This window comes from Bactrocera oleae, chromosome 5, assembly GCF_042242935.1.
Source record: "Bactrocera oleae isolate idBacOlea1 chromosome 5, idBacOlea1, whole genome shotgun sequence".
NCBI classification, from domain to species: domain Eukaryota; kingdom Metazoa; phylum Arthropoda; class Insecta; order Diptera; family Tephritidae; genus Bactrocera; species Bactrocera oleae.
Genome location: NC_091539.1, coordinates 67,848,968 through 67,867,147, shown reverse-complemented (window position 1 = coordinate 67,867,147; position 18,180 = coordinate 67,848,968). Strand labels below are relative to the sequence as shown.

At 37.5% G+C, this 18,180-nt stretch overlaps 3 protein-coding genes across 12 annotated transcripts in view; 1 reads left to right on the top strand and 2 right to left on the bottom strand.

The window, feature by feature from the left end:
* Nadsyn (NAD synthetase) overlaps positions 1–18,180 on the bottom strand; it is a 127,809-nt gene continuing 109,629 nt past the window's right edge. For all 4 annotated transcript variants that reach the window (XM_070110350.1, XM_070110349.1, XM_070110351.1 and 1 more), the window contains 7 exons: positions 3,769–4,177; positions 3,610–3,699; positions 3,387–3,552; positions 3,090–3,235; positions 1,803–2,052; positions 643–1,737; positions 1–561 (listed from right to left, as the gene is read on the bottom strand). In XM_070110350.1, the coding sequence (XP_069966451.1) occupies positions 94–561; positions 643–1,737; positions 1,803–2,052; positions 3,090–3,235; positions 3,387–3,552; positions 3,610–3,699; positions 3,769–3,914 (2,361 nt within the window). In that variant the 5' untranslated portion in view covers positions 3,915–4,177 and the 3' untranslated portion in view covers positions 1–93. The remainder of the gene's footprint in view (positions 562–642; positions 1,738–1,802; positions 2,053–3,089; positions 3,236–3,386; positions 3,553–3,609; positions 3,700–3,768; positions 4,178–18,180) is intronic.
* Nna1 (Nna1 carboxypeptidase) overlaps positions 11,500–18,180 on the top strand; it is a 115,742-nt gene continuing 109,061 nt past the window's right edge. For 2 of the 7 annotated variants that reach the window (XM_070110343.1, XM_070110342.1), the window contains exon 1: positions 17,563–17,905. In XM_070110343.1, the coding sequence (XP_069966444.1) occupies positions 17,869–17,905 (37 nt within the window). In that variant the 5' untranslated portion in view covers positions 17,563–17,868. Of the gene's footprint in view, positions 11,929–17,561; positions 17,906–18,180 lie in introns of those variants that run through there. The other 5 variants (XM_070110348.1, XM_070110346.1, XM_070110344.1 and 2 more) reach the window with 4 other exon arrangements.
* On the bottom strand, positions 13,015–14,637 carry LOC106623633 (uncharacterized). Its single transcript, XM_070110353.1, has 2 exons — positions 14,329–14,637; positions 13,015–14,259 (listed from the first exon to the last, which is right to left on the bottom strand). The coding sequence occupies exon 2, from the start codon at positions 14,066–14,068 to the stop codon at positions 13,247–13,249; it is 822 nt and encodes a 273-aa protein (XP_069966454.1). The 5' UTR covers positions 14,069–14,259; positions 14,329–14,637; the 3' UTR covers positions 13,015–13,246.

Below are 18,180 nucleotides of genomic sequence, written 5' to 3'. Positions count from 1 at the left end.
CTTTCCACTTTCCAAACTCCGACACACACACTACCGATTCAACAGTTTCGTAGTGACACAAACTTCGAAACACCATTCCTCGAACCACATGTCCTAAACCGGTATACCAGTGCGGTCCTTAATCTTACCGAGCACATTAACATGCACCTTCGAATAGCCACTGGACTTTTTGCCCAAAGTGCCCATGCTGCCGCTGGGTCCAGCACTAATACCGCCGGCACCAGCAGCGTCGACAGAAGAACACGACAATGGCGATGAGTTCTTCGATTCCAAATGTGACGAGCGATGCAAGGAACGATGTAGAGACTCGTGCGACACCATATCATCGCTACTCGGATGCATATGCTGTGCGGAGGGTGTATAGCCGGGTTGCAGCTTCTCCACCTCATCGTCGATTGCCTTGAATTGCCAACTCCAGTTGGCGCGATACAAGAATGGACGATGATCGAAACGGTTGTCGTCCGGACTGTAGCTTTCGGCGTGCACGGATGGGGTTAGGACAGTCATTTTATGGCGATTGATGGCGTAGCAGCGGAAGAAGTGCTTCACTTTGTCGGCGACCTGAAAGACAAGGCATAAGAGGTTGCAATTAGCGACTTATTGGAATTTGAAGAAAATTAAAAAAAAAAATTAAGTACGCACCTCTTTCGGACTCATGTCGGCGCGCCAAGTGGCCACCAACTTACAGAACATACTGTACGGCCCACAGCTGGCTTGTTTGCGCAAGCGGCCATACTCGCTGAGCTCTGCGTAGGTCATGCCCATGTCTTGCTCGTCCGTTTGAACGAGTTGACCATCCTGCAGCGGCTCCAGTTCGGCAGTGGGTGGAGCTTCGATAATTGACTCCAATACGGTTAAATTAAACTTCTCTTTCGCGTAGTTGAGAAAACGACGTAAGTCCGTTTTCGAAATCCCGCCGATGGGGTTCACATCCGCCGACGAGCAATCATACTTCGTCATATATCCACGCAGCGCTTCGTCAACATTCGCCGAGCCGAGCACTAGCAGTCCGCCTGGCCGATTGCGCACCCACAACATCAGCTGTGCAAACATATACGCCAAGACCATGCGAATGCGTGACTGGATATTCTGCAGTGCGAGATTTTGGCGCGCGCAACCGCCCTGAGTACGAAAACGCGGCGACAGACCGGTGACCGCATTGAATATACCTAACAGAGCATTAACGGCAGTGTCGATGCTGATTTCGATGTGATAACTGCCCAATTGATTGGCCAACTGCGCAGCGCGACGTCGCGTCTCCTTGCTGGAGTTCACGCTGCCCATAAAACAGGTGACCAGCAAGCGATTGCACAAGGTTGCAGGATTATCCGGTGTGTATTCCGAGTCAGCTAGAATTTTACGTATATCGTGGAGTACCTGTGCATCGCCGCCTTGTACGGCATTCACAATCATGCGACACATGGAGTAGACAATTGTAGCGGAGCTACTGGAGTCGACACCACCGCTGAGCGGCAGAAAGAAACCACCCTGACCCGAGCGGCGTAAATAGTCCCACAACCAGCAAGCGGGGCCCATCGCGATTTCCTCTTCGGGTGTATGATAGATCCATTGCATTGGCGTGGAGGAGCTCTTGAAGATGTCGTTGTGCGTTGACATCTCAAAGTCGCAGTTGATGCGCGGATAGTTGGGCGCCGAGGCGGAGAATGTGCAGCGTGAACGTTGCGACACACGATACGAGCGGATCTCCTCCAAATCAATAGTGGCTAAAGTGACTTCCTGTAAGAAACAGTCAAATTGTTTTCGTGATTCAAAAATAAATATATAAATTAAGGAAGTCTTACCACATCCTGCAGCGCAAATTGCTTGCTACGTGCAACAATTTCCCCATTCATGGCTATCGCCGAGCAGCCATTGAAGTAGACACGTTGCCCATCGCAGCCGCGCAAATTGCTAAAGAGATAGGCGCCGCCTGCCTTGAAGCTAGCATTGCGTATTAGATCGGTGCTAATGTGTGCCTTGCGCAGTTCCATGTATGATCCAGAACCGTTGACAATGATCTCCACACCCGAAAGTGACATATCGATATGTTTGCTAAAAGTTGGATGCACAGAGAGGAGAGTTAAAATTAGTTAAAGTTTTGCGCGTTAAATACTTGGAGCATATATAATTCAAAGGCCATCACATATCTAGCTCTCAGCATACTACTTGTACTAAAAACTAATTGATGCAGCTATTGTAGCTCTGATTTCATATCACGTCACTAACTTGTCTCTAATCAGGATACGGTCTCATTACGAAGACCTATGAGTAGGCAACAACAAGTCATCCATTTTAAGACCTTGCTAAGTGAAAGACAATTGTGGAGTTCCAATCTATATTAAGAACCGAGACCTAACTTGTTATCTTTCCCCATCGCGGACCGACGCAGCCGAAAGATAATGTTTGGGGAGCCGGTGAAGTTCAGGTGCTAACATAAAACGGCTGAGGACCTAATACGTACATTTGTGGAAGAGGCTCGTTGTCTACGAACTCGGCTCCATAGTGGCCATTTATTTTAATCATTTCTTTATGAGACTCACAATATCAAGTTGAATTATTCATTTATTTTTCGCACGAGAGTTTCGGCTCTAAATATTCGGAAGGATTTAGATTACATTATATTCAGGGTTCATAATTGATGGTAGGAATTTATTTTAAACTGGTTTAGCAGTTTGTCGCTTTGTCTAAGCTTTTGATTATTGTTGAAACTCCTTTTACATACATACATAGAACTTTCGGTTGTGGTCGTGAACCTGAGAAATCTGCAGCTTTCTGTTTTTGGCAGGCGGCAGGAAAGATTCTCCAAATAGTTTAAAGAAATGTTGACGAGGCAGACCTTGGTATGATAGAAACCTGAGCCCGTTCTGGTTTCAGAAACCCGAAAGTCTTTTGAACGGGTTCCATTCCTCCATACTGACTGAAAATATGTAATCTTTACAACTTCTATACCTTTTATTTATTTTATTTATCCTTCTTTGCTTTTTAGTGATTCCCCGTTATAATCTTACTTATACTGCCTACCCTAGTACCTCAACTAAGTAATTTAAGGCACATCTATGACTTCTATTTTATATAAAATAAAATCTTACCTGCGAACATTCCATAATTCCTCGCAAATCTCATAACCGATGCATGTGTCCTTGGTAGCGATAACGGCATCACCGATTGGCACCGATGTCTGCCCGGTGTGTTGAGAAATCATACGAGGCAAGTAATGCTCCTCCGTTTGAAGAGACTAATTGGGAAGAAAGGTAATACATTAATTATGGAGGAAAAGTTCAGAAGTACTAAAAAAAAATTAATTGTCATGAGTTCGATCAGCCCAAGGTAAGGAATTTGTATCTACAATGTAAATCGAAAAGGTTTATGTATGGAATTTAACCCACCTTTGTCCAGGAAGTGAACCAACGTGATTCTCTATAGTTGTCGTCATCGGCCATTGCCATTTTCGGGCGTATTAGCAATATTTGACGATTGAAGAAGGCAACGCGACAATTGTAGGCAACATTACGGTGCATAACCGGCATGCCAACATCGATGAGCATATTTTCGCTGCAAAAGAGAGTTGAATAAGAGTTTCTTGCTGCAGTTTGTATAGCGGGAGCTTACCAGAGCGGCGAGAGCATTATTTCAAGCAGCACCTCCCAAGAGTGCAGATATGTATCGGGCTCGAAAAAGTGATCTTCGCAGCTGTAACCACTGCAACAAAGAAATGAAATAAATAATAATAAAGGTGTCTAAAGTGAAGTGAGACAAGTGCGGACTTACGTTATTTCCAATTCGGGACCGGTGCGGTAGCAGGCGCCCATATCCTTCGCCTCCAAGATGGACTGCAGTATGCGCGCCAGATTGCCCTCAAAGTCGAGCGCCCATTGGTTGAGCGTCGACACGGCGACAGTGATTTTGCGACCCATTTCGTTGAATGACGACTAACAGCTGGCAAGAGCGACAATGCGAGGAGTTGAGCACGTACGGTGCTATGGCAGTAAAAACGTCAAACACACTGTTATCAATAGCGGTTTGCCTTTGTGGGGCTTAAAGCTGACGGTGTTGTTCGCGAAAATGTTAACCTCAAAATTTATTGTCAATAGGCGGCTGAGTGTGTTGAGTGCTTGAACGCAATGTGGCAACTTGAGCGAAAAAGGCTGCGGGCAACAGGTGTGACCTAGTTAACTATCTGTAATTATAGTAGAACAAAATCGAAATTACTCTTTCAGCATGGAAATTGGTTCAAAATTCAATTAGAAAATAAATGATTGCGACTTTGCAAATATTCCCACACACAATTAACGGGTGGGGAGCTAATAAGCTCAAAATTGCGCGTCTAAATTAATAATAAATTACACGTTTTGAGTTCGACGTGATGACGCACGCTAAGTCCTTAAAATATGTGCAACTGCAAGGATACCAAATGCCAGCACAAAAGTCGCTGTAACGCTATGCGACGCGTTTCGGTTTGTTATTGTTTGTTGTCGTCTGGTTCGCCGAGCTCGGCATGTATCGAAATGGCAGTCGCTTTGACTCGCCCATTTCCACCCAAGTAGAATTACCGGTATCGATCAAACATTCGTCAATGGCGATTTGCTTAATCGAGTTCATTATGCACAATGGGGATTCGTGGAAATTTAGGGGGATGCGATTAATTACTTAGAATTAAGTTGCTTTTGTGGTTTCGAATATTTAAGTATTCCATTCGAAAAATGTAAAAAACAAGGACAGTAATATAATCGAGAAAGCTTAAATAAATGATATATGAGTTGGTTGTGGTTTTTCTCAATGAATGTGAATAAGCTCGATTTAAATACCAAGGAATGCTAGTTTATTGCACCATGTGCTAAAGGGCTTATATTTCTAAGTGAATAGAGTGAGGACCGACAATTCTCCGTGTATCTGAGAACCTTTATCTTAATAGAATAATTAATTGTATAAAACTGAAGGAGCGACTACGTTTTACTTCGAGTATATGAGGACATTTTATCTCTTTAGACTTTTTTTTTTGCAACAATACAATAAAAATTGGTGAACTTCATTGAAAACTTCCTACAATCACAACGTATCCTATAATAACTTCTGCGTCAGTTTACTTTTTGCCTTATATAATATATTATCTGATATAAAGATATCAATATATGAGGTTCTTGAATAAAATGGACGAAATCTGTCCAAAGTCTATCTCTAAACCATACCTATAGTTGACAGACAGGACAAGTTCTAACTTATCAAGCCCAATTTTTTTTCTCCCTACCACTCATGAATATTACTAATAAAACTTTAATTTTTTCAATTAAAGGATATAACAAGAGAGTAAGGTAAAGTGTTATACGGAGTTTAATTGAGTTTTCACCTAAAATAAGTGATTTTCGGAATTTTTAAACATAAAATTATTGTATGCATTTTTTTTAAATTTTGAAGATATTAGATATTAGATTTATATAATCGTATATATGTATGTATTTACACAAAATTAAAAAATGTACACAAAAAAGTCGAAAAAAGAATTATTTTTTAGCAAATTATTGTATTTGTAAGGTCTGTAAGTAACACTGTAGTGCTTGCTCGTTCATTAATGGCTGTTATTAAGTTGACGATAGACGTACTGCTACGAAGTGCAGCCTTTTATAGGGAGGTGAGCATTCTCTCCGACAGCCAAGCCGCAGTACTAGCGCTGGGCTCGCTAACTGTGCGCTCAAAGCTAGTCAAGGAATGTGTATCCTCACTAGAAATAGAATAAAGCTACTTCACAAAGTTGTATGGGGGAGGATGAGGTGGAAACATCCAGGCACTTTCTCCTCCATTGTCCAGCCTTTGCAAGATTGAAAAAAAACCTTTTGGCAGTCTTACCTTTGGCGAACCAGGGGACATAGCCGAAACTGACATTAGCCAGCTTAAAGAATTTGTGATAGGCTCAAAGCGCTTTGGCGATTTATAAGGGTCTTATGATCTACTATATACGAGTTTCAGGTAACGTACCGGCGTTCTAAGCTGTCCAAGTGATCGCTGATCCCTGTTAGGATCGACCTCTTAACCTCACCTAAGGATACTGGATAACTAACAAGGAGACCATGTTAAAAAAATACTTCTTCCATTAAAAAAAATGTGGAAAACGGTTGGCCTCAAGGGCCATCCCTGCAACTTCCCTCTAATTTCATACGCTAACGTTCAAATTTCGCTTTTTTCACTGCTTTTGAGCTCTTCGAAATTTTTCGTTTTCGATATCTAGCAAGTAAATCAACCGATTTTGACCCGGTTTGCGGCAAACGATGTGTTTTTTCAAGGTTTAGAACTGATTAATTTTGGTGTCGATCGGTCAAGTCGTTTGGAAGAAATTCGATTTCTCAAAATCTACTGGTCCGATTGGGTCCAAACTCACACGAAATTCAAGTGCAATGAAACCCTTTGGAATGCCGTTTAGTTTATTCAAATCGGTTGAGCCGTTTAAAAGTTATAAGAGGGTCACATACATCAACACACACACATACACATCCACACATACATACAGACATACGGACATTTTTTTAGAAAATTTTCAATTTTCTTAGCGGGAAGTTAAAAATCTCTTAAGTTTAGCAAAACTCACTGACATATCAAACTCTTCTCAACACACATGTGTACTGATGTCTGGCGAAGATTCACGAAAATATTTTTTTAGTATTTCTATTTTTGTTGCAATAACGGTTGAACTATGCAAACACACTTGCCCGAACATACAATACATATGATACATATATCACCAGGAGCATGTGTATGACACATGTGCAAATGTAAAAAAGCTATCTGCCTGTAATATCTTACTTTTTGAACAGCTGTCAGTGCCATCACTCGACTGCAGGACGAATATGAATAAGAGCCAAAGCGATGAAAGCTCCTGCCAATAAGCGTATGTGTGTTGTTGGTACATATGTAAGTATGTACTCGTAGGTATGCATAGCAAAAATTCTGTTCGATCTTGTTTTGCCTGTTTGATATGGACTTGATGGAATTTATTATGTACTTCTTGTATTCATACATGTGTATGTATGTACATATGTTATTGAGAGTATTATAATCGAGTTAGCAATGAAGCTTCGCTTTGCTTCCTTTGATTTTATTGGTTTTGTTTATTGGGTTTTGGTTTTTTAGTAAATCGTATTTATTTAGTTATTTTTTGCGTCAAAGGCAGAGTTGTAAAAGACTACAAAAATAGTATACAAATATTTGCTACTAATGTCATCTGCTGTCAGATTGTAGAAAAAATTTGTTGTATACTTATATTAATCTTTATTATCATCTTCTTTATACATATTCAACTGTCTAGTTTAAGAATAATAGAGACAAAAGTCATCTTTTATTTCACGACGTCACTAATGTATTTTTCTATCAAACGCACGCCAAAATAAAGTAATATTACGGAACTGTCGTAATCACTATTTCTATCATTCTTTCTATGGACATCATATTAATTCTGCGGAATAATTTACTTTTAGTTTCTTTCCAGCAGTTTCTAGTTTAAAGTTCGCTATACAAGGTTAGTTGGTTCCGTACTAATATTTTTAATTTTTTTTCGGAGCCTATATATTTCTTAATTCAATAACTTAAAAATTCTTTTCCAACAATACCTCTATGTACATATTATATTTTACTGTCTCCAATAAATAAATATGTATGTGTACTATGTAGTAGTTCAATAATATAATATTATAGTGAGTTCAATAATTTTCATCGAAATCCCAAAGAAAACGTTCATTGGGTACAATTTTTATTGCAATTATTTTCTAATATTATTTTTCTTTTGAGTAACTGTGCATTGAGTTCTGACGGAAATGCCAATGCAGTCAAGTCAACGGTGATGACTCAAAAATAGCAACACATAACGAATTCACCTATAAATAGAAACTTCAATATAAGTTTGGATGGAAAATGCATTTCCGAAACGGGTCAATTGGAAAAAAAAACGTTATTTGAAAAATTCAAAAAAGTTTAGATGAAAGTTGTTACATACTGTTATTTCGAGCGGTATTTATTTTTACTACTTATTCGTCAAAATACGGATACAAATACATAATATAGGAATAATATAACATTTGAAAATCTAATTAATTTTCAGCATCATTTGCCGAAAGATGTGAGCCGATTTTGTACATTTTTTGGAAAAAAGTTGTTGTATATTACTAGTACTCATCGCCCGACCGCAATTCGAATTGGGCGTGTCCACAGATTTTATAAACATGGAAAAAGAGTAATATTAGTCGAAGATTTGATTCTTGTTATTATTGCAAAATTGAGCAGTAAAATTAAAGAGCGCTGATGTACATAGGTTTACGGTGAATATTCTCATTCGATGACGAATGCCATAGCTGGTTTAACGAATTTCAGACCACTTCACAGCAGTGTAATTGAGTTTTTGTCAGAGACCCACCCAGAAACAGTCTAAATAGTGGATTTTACTCAGTGAACAAGTTCCGAAACAGAGTAACACTTAATATCGGCCTAAAAAGTGATGGCGATTCAAAAGCTGTGATGTACATCGACTACTTAGAGAAATGAAAAACGGTCATAGAGCTCTATAATGTCAAAATATTAGCGAAATAAAACAGTGCTCTACTGTGCGACTTATTTTTTTTCAAACTTGAAAATAACACAGAGGAGGTTATTGCCACCTTGGAGGCCTAATTTGAAGATGTTCGGAAAAAGTATTTTTCAGACAATAGTTGGCGAGCCGTTGAGAAATAAACTGCAATTTTTCCAACATTTTCGTTTCTCAAGATAGTTAACTCTTTATATTAAAATTTAGAGAGTTAAAAAATAACCAAAATAAACGAAACTGTAAAAGTATATTCAAAGAAACCAGCAAATTTAGCGTTGTTTCTTCTTTGGCCCATAAAGAACTAGCTTGAAACAAAAGGCAATAGAAATATTTTTAGAAAAAAACACACACACATTGCCACAAGAAAAAAGTGTGGCACCACGCGCTTGAAAGCTAAAAGTTTAACGCTGCTGACAAAAAAAGGTACAAAAATGTAGCGAACAAATAACAACAATAAAAATGTGGCGTTTATCTCGAGCCATTCGAAATTTATGTACCTTGCTTGCAGCATGGTGTTGCACGTTGCCGGTTGCAAATTACTTTCTAGAAAATTTACACCCCTGCCAAATAAATATAAGCTAGAGGAATTGCACGAAATAAAAGAAACCATCTAAGGATATGCGCCGTGTAAAAAAGTGAAGCGTAGCGGTGGCATGCAGGTAGTTTTACATTTAAGCGGCTTTGCCGCGTGCATCGTAAATTTCTGCACTATTCCCGACATGATTCACAGGTAAATCTCCAACTGACTGCGCACTGTGAGCTGTCGCACTGAAGCATTCGCGGCAAGTTGCGCGCACAAGCGCACAAACACTCAAACATAAAAAATACAAATGGGTGTGCAAGTGTGTGCCACGCTTGCCGTTTGCTTTCCTTCGAGCTGCCAGTCATGACTTTTCACCGCGGATGGCAACAACAAAACACTGGCCGTCGTTAGTTATCCTTTTTTGCTGTCACAAAGCGAAAGCGTAGAGCAAGCGCGTAGAATGAACTACTTGCAACTGGCACTGGTGCATGCCACATCAACGCATGCATAGCTAAGTGTGTGTGTGTGTGTGTGTGGCGCTTATTTATGCAGTTCACTGGCATGATACATGTGCCACGATTTATTTTTTTCTGTTTTAATGAAGCCGCCACTTTGATTTGCGCTCTCCGCCAACAAACTTCAAAGGGTGCCACATCGCATACTAGTACTTGTATGTTGCATAGTAGTACTGCCATCGCATTCCATGGCATATGCATAAGCAGTTGCTAGGAGAGATACATATATATGTATGCATGAAAGTGATATAACTTGTACAGGATGGGAAAGTTAGATGTAATATATAGCTACTTTCAGGTGCGTAGCCGCAAAGGAATTCATTGAACTTTGGTGAACGCAAAGAAAAACCCTTGTATGAAAATACATCAAACATAAGGTATTTTTTTACGCGAGTGGCAAGCGGACGCTCTACTCGCATAAAATTTCATTAAGGTTAGGTTCTAGGATTAGGAATACTGTGGTAGCTTCTTCGATATCACATCGATGGATGTGGAAAGGTATGCGATCCAAGATTCCAAGAAGTATCAATCTCAGTCGCGGATAAGTGATAAGCTTTACACTATACATGGCTCTATTTTATTTATTGGAACTCTGAACGGGGTATATTAATTTTGCCACGAAGTTTATAAGACCCTGAGGAAAACGTCGGAGACCCTATTAAATATATACCATGCATAAATGACCAGCATGAGCTGAGTTAATTTAGCCATGTCCATCTGTCTGTACCCGAACTAGTCCTTAAGTTTTGGAGATATCTTTTATCTCCAATAAGTTGCTCATTTGTCAAAACCGCCGATATCGGACCACTATAGCATATAGCTGCCATACAAACTGAGCGATCGGAATCAAGAGCTTGTATGGACAACTTTTTCATTTGAAGAGATATCACGAAATTCAGCATTAGCTATTGTCTAAGACAATGGTGTAATCTCCGAAGAAATTGTTCAGATCGGATAACTATATCATATAGCTGTCATACAAACTGAACTAACGGAATTAAGTGTTTGTATGGAAATCTTTTTTTTTTTAATTTTTCACTATTTGTGAAGGGTATTGTAGCTTCGGTGCAACCGAAGTTAACGTGTTTTTAATCTGGCCTTAACTTAAGTTTGAATTAAAGATCTTAGTTATTACAGCATGTTTCAATAATGATGATGATTGTTTGAATAGACGTGTGTCATACCACCGAGAAAATTATGATTTACGAGTAAAAACCACTTGATATAAATATATATTAAAAAAAAATTGTTAAACAACTTTTTGGACATTTTTTTAACATAGTACCTTTTCTTCTACGATATTCTATGATTGACAATAATTTGAGTAAAATTATTACTAAATAATGGTATACTAGTAATTTATTTAGTATTATATAAACAAAAAAAACTGTGGTAACGGGTTACCTCCTCCTTTCGCTGTCATTAGATGTATGAGGCATTGACATATGTTTAATTTTTTCATTATGTCAGACCTGTAGCAAGTTGAATGACATGAATAACGAAAAGCGGCAACTAAGATTTAGTTTTTGAACTAACTAAAAACTAACGCAAAATTCGCTTGCCTTAATACAAACCAACGATACGATACAAACAGACATATATAATATTAACATAAGGTGGAAGCTTTAGACAAGGCAGAGTGGACTGGTACAACACTTTCTGAATTTAAAAAAATAATAAAGTTTATTATTCAAAATCTATCAAATGTTCAAAAAAGTCAAAAAGCGATTTCAAGCAAAAATTAGTTCATCACTGACATTTAATCTCAATATCAGTATATTACAAGATCACAAAGAAAACACTTCACTTTGCTTTTTATTAAAGCAAATATATATTCTGCAATTAAACTCAAACAACTTCAAACTTACAAACAATAAATTTCAATATTGAAATTGTCAGACTTGAATACAAAATTTTCGTTTCAAATTGTCTATCTTTCAATTTTAAGTTATTTTCTAATTTCTTTATCTAACTAACTGGTGTTTAATCAAAGTCCAACGATAATTTCGGCAAAAGCAAATTATTTAAGTTGATTCTAAGTAAAATCGCATGCAACTGTCAAGCGTTTAGCGACTGGTCTGCGAGTGAAACGAACAAGGCTCGGACCAATGCAATTGTGCATTGAATTGTATGAATTTGGCTTTTTTTAATCGAAAATTGTGTGATTGTGTGGATAGTGTTAGAAAAAGCAAATATCCTGCAGTGAAGTAAATATAAAGAGTAGAGTTAAATAACTATATGTAAAAAAGAAAATTCGTAATATTCTCGTTTCATAAATGCCACAAGTGAAATTCCGTTACTAACACAAATCGCAATGAGTGCTTCAGGTAAGTTGTGGAAATTATTTTATTACATGATATATTTATTGTTTGTTGTATCAAAAAATTGAGAGGGGTCAATATGACCCCATATAGCAAATGTGATCACTGTATTTTCCTGCCACCGTGCAAACAAATTTATAAAATCAAAAGGTCATCATATGTACCATACTCAAATGGTTAGAAAGTGGTGGTTGAATTGAATCTGACCGCATGAGACCGCACGAAGTGGTCAACATGCTACTTTACATGCTTCAATCATATCCAGACAATTTCTGTTAAGGCAGTTATTTTTCGCTTCACAGTTGGCATATATTGATTTGTAGTATATAGTGTTTTGATTTTTCGTATCATGCCAAATCGTATGGAATTTCTAAAGTAGGTGATTTTATCTAGATTTCTAGTTTTAAGTTAAAAAGGATAATTAGATCGTGAAACGTTGATCTGCTTTGTATTCTTATTTTGTTATTGGAACTTAAGTCCATTAAGGTGCGGTTTACTAGCGCAGTAGTAGTTTTGGTGTTTACGAATAGCAAAACGCCTCTCAAAATATGTATTAATACAGATAAAATACCTCGGACCTTTTTACTTGCTTATATGGTTTGACATAAAGTTCCCAATTTTCGACACAATTTTTGTGTTAGTGTGCCAAATCGGTCACTTAATTCAATGTATTCCGCAGTCTGAGCGATTCGCTTAATTTCTCTTAAAGCCAATAAGGTTTGAGAGCAGAAAAAAGTCGCTGCGTACCAGATTCGGATGTGAGAGTATTTCGAGACCCATTTTATATTATTTTGTCATCGTTTGATTATGTTGATATTTTTGCCTGTAAGAGCATATTTTGCACGTCTGAAGTAATCGGTGCTCATATGATTTTTTAAGAATAGGTGTTACGAGAAAGGATAACACTTATCGCGCTAAGTTTTTGTATTACCTGCATTTTTTATGAATAATTATAAATTAAGCGGTTATATCCACTTTTAATTTCAAAATTTTAAATTTTTCTCGTTTTTTGAAAATTTGAAGTTAATCCAGCGAATAGCTTCGAAGATATAAGCATAGCATATTTGAATAAACGAATTAATTAAACAATAATTTAAAAAAAATTGTAAATGTTCGGTGAATCTTTATTTACTTTTAAATTCCGTGAATGTAAACATTTTCTTTAACTGTAATATAAAGTGGCTCTTCAGAAAAAAAAATTACAAAACACACGTTTTTACTGATTTGCAAAATTCCAAAATTATTATCAATTTAAATTTAATTCAATCTGACATTCGTAAAAGTATCTGATAATCTCATTGTCTCTATCTTTTGTTGCCTTATATTATGTTTCATTTTCGGAACGCTCTTCTTCAGTGCGTGGCCGCTTTTCTTCCGGACTTTCTGCCTCCACGTTATCCGAATCGCTACGTTGGCTTACATTGTCGGGAAATCTAACCATGCGCAGAAATCGTTCCAAATCCGGATCACTACAATCGTAGGGATAATCAGTGCGACAGACGGGACAACGCAATTTGCCGCATTTCTGCATGGCCTCAAAACATTTTAGACACACATAATGTGTATTCTCACAGTAACGTATGTCGCGTTTAATGAACTCATAACAAACGACACATGTGAAATTCTCCACGCATTTTTTATTCAATTCCTCATCCTCCTCGTTAAAGTTCAGATCCTCCCACGTCGGCGCGAACACATCATCGCTGTCATCAAATTCACCAACATACAAACGCATCTTACGCGAAGTTATCTCTTCACAGAGATACTGTATGTAATCATATGGCAATTCCACGTCGTAGGTTTCAGCGGTCTCTGCACTAAGCGATTTATATGGTCCTAGGTATTCAGCATGCCCGTCACGATTGAGTCCAAACTTAATTGTGTAATTGATCGGTTCTGAATCACCTATGTGAAAGACGCCGCGATTTATTTCGGTCTCAGAATCTTCAGATGCGCAGAACCAGTAGATACCACTTGGACCGCAGAGCAGAAATGCCTCTGTGGCGATGTCATTGAAGTCGAAATCATAGTAATTGTTGCCTTTATGTTCGCGTATGTACTTCGGGTGGAGGGCTTCGCAGTGCGAAAAAATATCGTTCAAAGAACCGGACCACCCGCATTGTGTAAAACGGCATTTGGTTGACATTTTTTAAATTGTAAATTGTTTTTCTTTAAATCTTATTATTTATTTATTTCTTTTAACTTGCAAGAAACACTTCTATAATTGCGGTATGAATTGCACTGACGCTATCTTCAGTAAGCAGGGCGGTTTATGTAGCAGATCATGCAGGTAGTTGAATAGCATCGGTTTTTCTTGGCGTTCTAGATGTATGCATTCTGGTAGAAAATTATAAAAGAATAATTAATAGAAGCTTAAAGCGTTTTTGTTCACCCATAAAAATTTACCTGCAATCATAACAAAATTCGATCAAAGAGGTCTAGTGTTTTGCTTTGTCGTTGATTTTCGTCTCTTAACAATTAAAATGTGCGAATTTCGCGATTTTTTCTGGATTTTGTTATACGGTTTTGTTGATCGCGAAAAATCAATTTTATTAAGGATAATCACTGACAGAATTGACAAGATATAATAAAATTCATCCACACCAAAAATAAGTCGGGTATACTAAACCGGAATACATCCGGATTTATATCCTGTCAATAACAAAATATATTTTATTACAAAGGCCTTATCAAGTATATCCAGAGAATGTAGATTATGATCATAGATCCATTATCATGATTATGATATACGTTCTCTGCCTTCTCTATAACAGAGATTATCCCTGTCTTTAATTTACATTCTCTGTATCTAGCTGCTTCTTTGCATTTAATTATTTCCGTGCTTAAAATTTGCTCCATCTCTTGCATCGCACATCACCTGTTTCAGTCACACGCTGTTTCAGTCACAGCTGACTGCGTAGAGTTGTATCAGAGAACGTATATCATATTTTACGTTCTCTGGTTGTATGTTGCCAGGATCACTACATTATCTACACTTAAAGTTGATAAGGCAGTTCATATTACTTAACTTAATTATATTATGATAAGGCCACGGTGAACACGAAGACTCCGCCACCTGATCGTGGACCTCCACGTAATTAAATTAGTACCTTGCTCGAAAAAATTATGCAAATTAAAAAATTTTACCATGAACTAAAAAACGCAAATGCGACAGTTAAGCTTCAAAATAAAAGCTTAAAAAATCACTTATTACATATATCAATGGAACTTCTGCCACCAAAGGCAACCTTAGTAGCCGAAACACATAAAGAAGAGCTTGAAAATGAAACAAACTGGTTTTTAAAACAGAAAAAAAAAAACAGGAGCTATAAGAAATGCAAGGCAAATTCCAGTTTCTTCACTAGATATGTCTCTGAGGTCAGATTATAAAGCTCAAGAAAAAATAGCATATAACATATAAGCCATGGCCCTTCGACAATTATAAGATTGGAAAACTTCAATCAACCCTTGATGTGTTCCTTGATTAATGCAGAAGTCAAAAGTTCATACACTCTTAAACTTACTGCACCCATTTCTTGTAAAATCAACCTGTCAGACAGTTAGACTGTAGAATTCTCTTATGAAAACTTAACCAATCGGAAATTTGGTGGTACTCGTACAAGGATAAGCAATCGCTTGATATACACGTTATAGTATAAAAAACAACCTTGCTCACTCATGTGATCTTAAAAGTATTGTCAGAGAACTTAAAAAACAAGACTTTAAAGTTACGAAGGCCATAAATATAAAACGAAAAATCCCTTAAATATGTTTATTGGATCATAATAGAATCAACAGAAAGTATCAAGAAATTCTACGATACCTATTAAACATATTTTAAATTCTGTCGTTGAACTCGAGCCCATCAAGCATTCGAATCTTGTACCGCAGTGCAAATCCTGCAGACACCATGATCACTTCTAAATTTGTGAGAAATAGAAGAGGTCGCTAACCGAACTGTTTCGGGATACCTGATCATTAACAAGTCCTCAATCATTAATTGAAGTGAAAGGGACATGAGAAAAACTGATCATCGCGCTTATCTCAGATCGTTTACTGAATAATTTGTCTATGGGTGGGTGACTAGTAAACTTATCTCGATAATATCAAGTTAGGTGATCTCAGATTACATAGACCAGTGTAATTCGTTTTAAGGAATAATTGCTTTTCTCTCAACTTTGCTAGAGCTAAATTATTTGATCTGACAGCGCCGGAAAGAGTTTGATTATAAATGAAAGATATATAGATATAATGTGATGTTCGTTCTTATGTGAACCGTAGTGAGGGCGTTCTGCATCGACCTAAAAAACTGGTACTCAGAATAGGCAAGATTTGGGCTATACGACGAGTGAGCCAAAGCTTCACAGCCGCTGTTTTTCAAATAATTTTTAAAGATATAGAACTCGACTAGAGTTGGTATTTCGACTGATCTTCCTACGGAAGAACATTTCTTAGTCTACTCATCGTTAAAACTCGCAGCAATAGATACCGTCTAAGCTTTCTAAATAGTTCTTGCAGGAAGGTCTCTATCTTCATAAAATGTATGCCGAAAATGAAAACATTAATAATCACAACAGCAAAAAAAAAAAATGAAATGAATAACTTCCTGAAGAAAAGCAATAGAAAATGGGTTAAATTGAACCTAATATAATTTTCGGTGTCTGAAATCGACAAAGGCATTAGGAAAGGAGAAACTGCATAGCTGACGGCGACACCATTAATAACAAAATTGGAAGTTAGACAAACAAATTGCAAATAATCAAACAAAAGGAGAACGTGAGAAAGGGCATGGCAAGCGCGGCGAAAGCGTGTGCGCCCAAAACCATACAAAGCAAATTAGTAGCAATAAACACGTGACAATCAATGCCGAGGCTATGTGGCGAGGAAGCCGAAGGTAATCGTTTTAAAATGGCAAATGACAACGGCTGTCGGAAATAGCGATAGTTATTGCCTCCATTCGATACAAGCGCCCATGCACACACGCACACACACATAGTGGCACACATTTAATACATATGTGTGTGTAAAAATGGCAATATGTTGTGTGCAACAAAGCCAGCTGCCTGCTGTGCACTGAAGGCTGATTTTGGTGAATTCTTTTAGCTGTAAGCTGATGGCGCTGCCGCTGACAACAGCCAATACAACAATAATACAAAAAAAAAAAACCGATTGCAAACATGAATTCGATGACATAAAACATGCTGCGCTGTAAGCCTCCAGTTGTCGTCGGCAGCTCGCTGAGCAATCAGTGCGATAAACCCGTGTTGGCGATAAGACTGGCGGGCTGAGCACAGCACAGCGTTCCTTGCAAAATTGATGAGCAAATAGAGAAGTGCAAGAAGCTGAACTAGAAGCTAATCGAATAAACTGTTAGTTGTGCGCTGATTTGCTGCAGGAAGTGAAGATTCGAGTGCATTGCTAATTTATTGCTTGATATTTGCACAGAATGCCAATTAATTCTAGACAAATTCATTTTGAATTGCCAAACACAATATTGAAATTGATCAAATATGCCGTTAGTGTGAGACAAGCTGCTTTCCCGTTTGTTTGAACTACAAAGTGAACTTAATTTTGAACTCACACACACAAAAAAACATATTTGTGCCATCGAAACTGGGTTAATGGCGCTGCAGTGGAGTTTTCTTTGCAATGGAAACCCCCGTTAGTCTTTAAATTGCCGTTAAGTTGTTTGCTTATTGACATGTTGTGTTGACGATGTTGTGCTGGTTGTCGGCCACAAACAATCGAATGTTGCAGCTGTGAATATTCAGTGCAAAAATCGGCTTTGAGTGCTATCTGTGCATGTGTGCATAAATGTGGCTTTGTATTTGTAAGTAACAATTTTGTGCTGTTATGCAAGCAATTATTGTTCGAAGTGTTTAGTTGAGGCGAAAACGGTGTAAATTTCATTCTAATAAAGTCATCACTTATAGCAGTCACTTGAGCATGAGTTTATCACTCATATTAACCGAGTATCCCAGTGGTAAGTGCGGCAATTAAATTTTAAGTGCATATATTTAGATATTCTTATTTAAAGAAATAGCCTTTGAAATTAGAAAATTTTTTTACAGAAATATTTGAAATTATATAGTGTGTAATTAAAATGCTTGGAGCGCGACTAAAAACCAATTTAATAAACTTTAATACTATGAAACTAATTAAATATTGTAAATAAATTTAAATTTATAAAACTCTTAAGTTACTTTCGTAAATTTAAGCTTATTTTTCGCTTTCTTTCTTTACAAAAATTTATCGGAC

Excerpts from the sequence above, each read along its gene's own strand:
- LOC106623633 (XM_070110353.1), bottom strand. The coding sequence starts at position 14,068 with ATGTCAACCAAATGCCGTTTTACACAATGCGGGTGGTCCGGTTCTTTG.